The sequence below is a fragment of the Rhinolophus ferrumequinum genome (assembly GCF_004115265.2).
Source record: "Rhinolophus ferrumequinum isolate MPI-CBG mRhiFer1 chromosome 13 unlocalized genomic scaffold, mRhiFer1_v1.p Super_scaffold_3, whole genome shotgun sequence".
In the NCBI taxonomy this organism is placed as follows: Eukaryota; Metazoa; Chordata; class Mammalia; order Chiroptera; family Rhinolophidae; genus Rhinolophus; species Rhinolophus ferrumequinum.
Genome location: NW_022680356.1, coordinates 3229494 through 3236606, shown reverse-complemented (window position 1 = coordinate 3236606; position 7113 = coordinate 3229494). Strand labels below are relative to the sequence as shown.

Below are 7113 nucleotides of genomic sequence, written 5' to 3'. Positions count from 1 at the left end.
GCATCCTTACTCTGGGGGGGAGATGGCGTTGTCCCCTGGGCTGGCATCCTTACTCTGGGGGGGAGATAAGCGTTGTTCCCTGGGCTGGCAACCTTGCTCTGGGGGGGAGATGAGCGTTGTCCCCTGGACTGGCATCCTTACTCTGGGGGGTAGATGAGGGTTGTCCCCTTGGCTGGCGTCCTTACTCTGGGGGGGAGATGAGCGTTGTCCCCTGGGCTTGCGTCCTTACTCAGGGGGGGAGATGAGCGTTGTCCCCTAGGCTGGCGTCCTTAATCTGGGGGGGAGATGAGCGTTGTCCCCTAGCCTGGCGTCCTTACTCTGAGGGAGAGATGAGCTTTGTCCCCTGGGCTGATGTCCTTACTCTGGGGGGGAGAAAAGCGTTGTCCCCTGGGCTGGCACCTTCACTGGGGTGGAGATGATCGTTTTCCCCTAGGCTGGCATCCTTACACTGGGGGGGAGAAGAACGTTGTCCCCTAGGCTGGCATCCTTACACTGGGGGGAGATGAGCGTTGTCCCCTGGGCTGGCATCCTTACTCTGGGGGGGAGATGAGCGTTGTCCCCTGGGCTGGCATCCTTGTTCTGGGGGGAGATGAGCGTTGTCCCCTGGACTGGCATCCTTACTCTGGGGGGGAGATGAGGGTTGTCCCCTTGGCTGGCATTCTTACTCTGGGGGGGAGATGAGCGTTGTCACCTGGTCTGGCATCCTTACGCTGGGGGGGAGATGAGCGTTGTCCCCTGGGCTGGCATCCTTACTCTGGGTGGGAGATAAGCATTATTCCCTGGGCTGGCATCCTGCTCTGGGGGGAGATGAGCGTTGTCCCCTGGACTGGCATCCTTACTCTGGGGGGTAGATGAGGGTTGTCCCCTTGGCTGGCATCCTTACTCTGGGGGGGAGATGAGCGTTGTCCCCTGGACTGGCATCCTTACTCTGGGGAGGAGATGAGTGTTGTCCCCTGGACTGGCGTCCTTACTCTGGGTGGGAGATGAGCGTTGTCCCCTGGGCTTGCGTCCTTACTCTGAGGGTGAGATGAGCCTTGTCCCCTAGGCTGGCGTCCTTAATCTGGGGGGGAGATGAGCGTTGTCCCCTAGGCTGGCGTCCTTACTCTGGGGGAGAGATGAACTTGGTCCCCAGGGCTGGTGTCCTTACTCTGGGTGGGAGATAAGCATTATTCCCTGGGCTGGCATCCTTGCTCTGGGGGGGAGATGAGCGTTGTCCCCTGGACTGGCATCCTTACTCTGGGGGGTAGATGAGGGTTGTCCCCTTGGCTGGCATCCTTACTCTGGGGGGGAGATGAGCGTTGTCCCCTGGACTGGCATCCTTACTCTGGGGAGGAGATGAGTGTTGTCCCCTGGACTGGCGTCCTTACTCTGGGTGGGAGATGAGCGTTGTCCCCTGGGCTTGCGTCCTTACTCTGAGGGTGAGATGAGCCTTGTCCCCTAGGCTGGCGTCCTTAATCTGGGGGGGGAGATGAGCGTTGTCCCCTAGGCTGGCGTCCTTACTCTGGGGGAGAGATGAACTTGGTCCCCAGGGCTGGTGTCCTTACTCTGGGGGGGAGATGAACGTTGTCCCCTAGGCTGGCATCCTTACTCGGGGGGACATGAGCGTAGTCCCCTGGGCTGGCGTCCTTACAATGGGGGGGAGATGAGCGTTGCACCCTGTGCTGGAGTCCTTACTCTTGGGGGGGGAGATGAGCGTTGTCCCCTGGGCTGGCATTCTTACTCTGGGGGGGAGATGAGCGTTGTCCCCTGGGCTGGCAACCTTACACTGGGGGGAGAAGAACGTTGTCCCCTAGGCTGGCATCCTTACACTGGGGGGGAGATGAACGTTGTCCCCTAGGGTGGCATCCTTACACTGGGGGAAAGATTAACGTTGTCCCCTGGGCTGGCATCCTTACACTGGTTGGGATATGAACGTTGTCCCCTAGGCTGGCATCCTTACACTTGGGGGGGAGATGAGCTTTGTCCCCTGGGCTGGCATCCTTACACTGGAAGGAGATGAGCATTGTCCCCTGGGCTGGCATCCTTGCTCTGGGGGGAAGAAGAGCGTTGTCCCCTGGACTGGCATCCTTACTCTGGGGGGGAGATGAGCGTTGTCCCCTGGGCTGGCATCCTTACTCTGGGAGGGAGATGAGCGTTGTCCCCTGGGCTGGCATCCTTACTCTGGGGGGGAGATGAGCGTTGTCCCCTGGGCTGGCATCCTTACTCTGGGTGGGAGATAAGCGTTGTTCCCTGGGCTGGCATCCTTGCTCTGGGGGGGAGATGAGCGTTGTCCCCTGGACTGGCATCCTTACTCTGGGGGTAGATGAGGGTTGTCCCCTGGGCTGGCATCCTTACTGTGGGGGGCAGATGAGCGTTGTCCCCTAGGCTGGCGTCCTTACTCTGGGGGAGAGATGAGCTTTGTCCCCTGGGCTGGTGTCCTTACTCTGGGGGGGAGAGGAGCGTTGTACCCTGGGCTGGCATCCTTACTATGGGGGGGAGAGGAGCATTGTCCCCTGGGCTTGCATCCTTACTCTGGGGGGGAGATGAACGTTGTCCCTAGGCTGGCATCCTTACTCGGGGGGACATGAGCCTAGTCCCCTGGGCTGGCGTCCTTACAATGGGGGGGAGATGAGCATTGTCCCCTGGGCTGGAGTCCTTACTCTTGGGGGGGAGATGAGCGTTGTCCCCTGGGCTGGCATCCTTACTCTGGGGGGGAGATGAGCGTTGTCCCCTGTGCTTGCGTCCTTACTCTGAGGGGGAGATGAGCCTTGTGCCCTAGGCTGGCGTCCTTAGTCTGGGGGGGAGATGAGCGTTGTCCCCTAGGCTCGCGTCCTTACTCTGGGGGAGAGATGAGCTGTGTCCCCTGGGCTGGTGTCCTTACTCTGGGGGGGAGAGGAGCGTTGTCCCCTGGGCTGGCATCCTTACTACGGGGGGGAGAGAAGCATTGTCCCCTGGGCTGGCATCCTTTCTCTGGGGGGGAGATGAACGTTGTCCCCTAGGCTGGCATCCTTACTCGGGGGGACATGAGCGTATTCCCCTGGGCTGGCATCCTTACTCTGGTGGGGACATGAGCATTGTCCCCTGGGCTGGCGTCCTCACTCTGAAAGGGAGATGAGCGTTGTCCCCTGGGCTGGCGTCCTTACTCTGGGGGGGAGATGAGTGTTGTCCCCTGGGCTGGCATCCTTACTCTGGGGGGAGATGAGCGTTGTCCACTGGCCTGGCATCCTTACTCTCGGAGGGAGATGAGCGTTGTCCCCTAGGCTGGCATCGTTACTCTGGGGGGGAGATGAGCGTTGTCCCCTGGGCTGGCATCCTTACTCTGGGGGTAGATGAGGGTTGTCCCCTGGACTGGCGTCCTTACTCTGGGGGGGAGATGAGCGTTGTCCCCTAGGCTGGCATCGTTACTCTGGGGGGGAGATGAGCGTTGTCCCCTGGGCTGGCATCCTTACTCTGGGGGGGAGATGAGTGTTGTCCCCTGGGCTGGCATCCTTACTCTGGGGGGGAGATGAGCGTTGTCCCCTAGGCTGGCATCGTTACTCTGGGGGGGAGATGAGCGTTGTCCCCTGGGCTGGCATCCTTACTCTGTTGCGGAGATGAGTGTTGTCCCCTGGGCTGGCGTCCTCACTCTGAAAGGGAGATGAGCGTTGTCCCCTGGGCTGGCGTCCTTACTCTGGGGGGGAGATGAGTGTTGTCCCCTGGGTTGGCATCCTTACTCTGGGGGGAGATGAGCGTTGTCCACTGGCCTGGCATCCTTACTCTTGGGCGGGAGATGAGCGTTGTCCCCTAGGCTGGCATCGTTACTCTGAGGGGAGATGAGCGTTGTCCCCTGGGCTGGCATCCTTACTCTGGGGGTAGATGAGGGTTGTCCCCTGGCCTGGCATCCTTACTCTGGGGGGCAGATGAGTGTTGTCCCCTGGGCTGGCATCCTTACTCTGGGGAGGAGATGAGCGTTGTCCCCTGGACTGGCGTCCTTACTCTGGGGGGGAGATGAGCGTTGTCCCCTGGGCTGGCGTTCTTACTCTGGGGGGGACATGAGCGTTGTCCCCTGGGCTGGCAACCTTACACTGGGGGGGAGAAGAACTTTGTCCCGTAGGCTGGCATCCTTACACTGGGGGGGAGATGAACGTTGTCCCCTGGGCTGGCATCCTTACACTGGGTGGGATATGAACGTTGTCCCCTAGGCTGGCATACTTACACTTTGGGGGGAGATGAGCGTTGTCCCCTGGGCTGGCATCCTTACACTGGAAGGAGATGAGCGTTGTCCCCTGGGCTGGCATCCTTGCTCTGGGGGGGAGAAGAGCGTTGTCCCCTGGACTGGCATCCTTACTCTGGGGGGGAGATGAGCGTTGTCCCCTGGGCTGGCATCCTTACTCTGGGAGGGAGATGAGCGTTGTCCCCTGGGCTGGCATCCTTACTCTGGGGGGGAGATGAGCGTTGTCCCCTGGGCTGGCATCCTTACTCTGGGTGGGAGATAAGCGTTGTTCCCTGGGCTGGCATCCTTGCTCTGGGGGGGAGATGAGCGTTGTCCCCTGGACTGGCATCCTTACTCTGGGGGGCAGATGAGTGTTGTCCCCTGGGCTGGCATCCTTACTCTGGGGAGGAGATGAGCGTTGTCCCATGGACTGGCGTCCTTACTCTGGGGGGGAGATGAGCGTTGTCCCCTGGGCTTGCGTCCTTACTCTGAGGGGGAGATGAGCCTTGTCCCCTAGGCTGGCGTCCTTAATCTGGGGGGGAGATGAGCGTTGTCCCCTAGGCTGGCGTCCTTACTCTGGGGGAGAGATGAGCTTTGTCCCCTGGGCTGGTGTCCTTACTCTGGGGGGGAGAGGAGCGTTGTACCCTGGGCTGGCATCCTTACTCTGGGGGGGAGAGGAGCATTGTCCCCTGGGCTGGCATCCTTACACTGGGGGGGAGATGAACGTTGTCCCCTAGGCTTGCATCCTTACACTGGGGGGGATATGAACGTTGTCCCCTAGGCTGGCATCCTTACACTTGGGGGGAGATGAGCGTTGTCCCCTGGGCTGGCATCCTTACACTGGGGGGGAGATGAACGTTGTCCTTTAGGCTGGCATCCTTACACTGGGGGGGAGAAGAACGTTGTCCCCTAGGCTGGCATCCTTACACTGGGGGGAGATGAACGTTGTCCCCTGGCCTGGCATCCTTACTCTGGGGGGGAGATGAGCGTTGTCCCCTGGGCTGGCATCCTTACTCTGGGGGGGAGAGGAGCGTTGTCCCCTGGGCTGGCGTCCTTACTCTGAGGGGGAGATGAGCCTTGTCCCCTAGGCTGGCGTCCTTAATCTGGGGGGGAGATGAGCTGTGTCCCCTGGGCTGGTGTTTTTACTCTGGGGGGGAGAGGAGCGTTGTCCCCTGGGCTGGCATCCTTACTATGGGGGGGAGCGGAGCATTGTCCCCTGGGCTGGCATCCTTACTCTGGGGGGGAGATGAACGTTGTCCCCTAGTCTGGCATCCTTTCTCGGGTGGACATGAGCGTATTCCCCTGGGCTGGCATCCTTACTCTGGGGGGACATGAGCATTGTCCCCTGGGCTGGCGTCCTCACTCTGAAAGGGAGATGAGCGTTGTCCCCTGGGCTGGCGTCCTTACTCTGGGGGGGAGATGAGTTTTGTCCCCTGGGCTGGCATCCTTACTCTGGGGGGAGATGAGCGTTGTCCACTGGCCTGGCATCCTTACTCTGGGGGGGAGATGAGCGTTGTCCCCTAGGCTGGCATCGTTACTCTGGGGGGGAGATGAGCGTTGTCCCCTGGGCTGGCATCCTTACTCTGGGGGTAGATGAGGGTTGTCCCCTGGGCTGGCATCCTTACTCTGGGGGGCAGATGAGTGTTGTCCCCTGGGCTGGCATCCTTACTCTGGGGAGGAGATGAGCGTTGTCCCCTGGGCTGGCGTACTTACTCTGGGGGGGAGATAAGCATTGTCCCCTGGGCTGGCGTCCTTAATCTGGGGGGGAGATGAGCGTTGTCCCCTGGGCTGGCGTCCTTACTCTGGGAGGGAGGTGAGCGTTGTCCCCTGAGCTGGCATCCTTATTCTGGGGGGGAGATGAGTGTTGTCCCCTGGGCCGGCATCCTTGCTCTAGGGGGGAGATGAGCGTTGTCCCCTGGGCTGGCATCCTTACTCTGGGAGGGAGATGAACGTTGTCCCCTGGGCTGGCATCCTTACACTGGGGGAGAGATGAACGTTGTCCCCTAGGCTGGCATCCTTACACTGGGGGGGAGATGAGCGTTGTCCCCTGGGCTGGCGTCCTTACACTGGTGGGGAGATGAGCGTTGTCGCCTAGGCTGGCATCCTTATACTGGGGGGGAGAAGAACGTTTCCCCTAGGCTGGCATCCTTACACCGGGCGGGAGATGAACGTTGTCCCTTAGGCTGTCGTCCTTACTCTGGGGGGAGATGAGCGTTGTCCCCTGGGCTGGCATCCTTACTCTGGGGGGGAGATGAATGTTGTCCTCTGGGCTGGTATCCTTACTCTGGGGGGGAGATGAGCGTAGTCCCCAATCTGTTTTGAGACATCACCCTGTCCTCACTCATCCTGGGTGTCCAGGGAGGGAGCCAGTGCCTGTCGTGTGGGCCAGGACAGGAACGAGGTCTGAATCTAGAGGTGAGTCCAGTGGGGCATCTCGCTTCACTAAGTCGCAGACGCTTTAACCAGGCCCCAGCCACCACTCTCGCAGCCAGTGGACATCATGGAGCTTTCCCGCAGCCCCAAGGAGTCCAGGGGCTTCACCTTCTACCAGCGGGACACGTGGCTCACCTCCAGCTTCGAGTCGACCGCCTTCCCGGGCTGGTTTCCATGCACGGCGCCCTAGGCTGACCAGCCTCTTTGACTCACCCAGCTCCAAGGTGACACTGGTTGGGGCCATCCCATCAGAGACTTCTACTTACAGTAGTGTGACTAAGGCAGTGCTGGCCGGCCCCCAGGTGACTACTCCCTCGCTCCCAGGCCACATCCGCCTGGCTGGGCACAAAGTAACTGTCCCCTCCCAGTTCCGAGTTAAGGGAAACCCTGAGATCTGGAGCTTAGCCCAGTCTCCCCCCGCTGGGTTGCCCCACCATTATGGAACTTGTAAAAACCACATGACCTGAAAAGATTCCTCAGGGTTGGGTGGTGGGTGGGGAGATTTCAGA

The 7113-nt window shown here is 60.6% G+C and overlaps 1 protein-coding gene across 1 annotated transcript; it reads left to right on the top strand.

Annotated features, from left to right (window-relative positions):
- The first annotated feature begins 6466 nt into the window (after positions 1 to 6466).
- IL36RN (interleukin 36 receptor antagonist) lies at positions 6467 to 6884 on the top strand. The gene is given in 2 exon segments (XM_033100830.1): positions 6467 to 6586; positions 6660 to 6884. Coding segments are annotated over 2 exon segments (345 nt in total).
- The last annotated feature ends 229 nt before the right edge of the window (positions 6885 to 7113 follow it).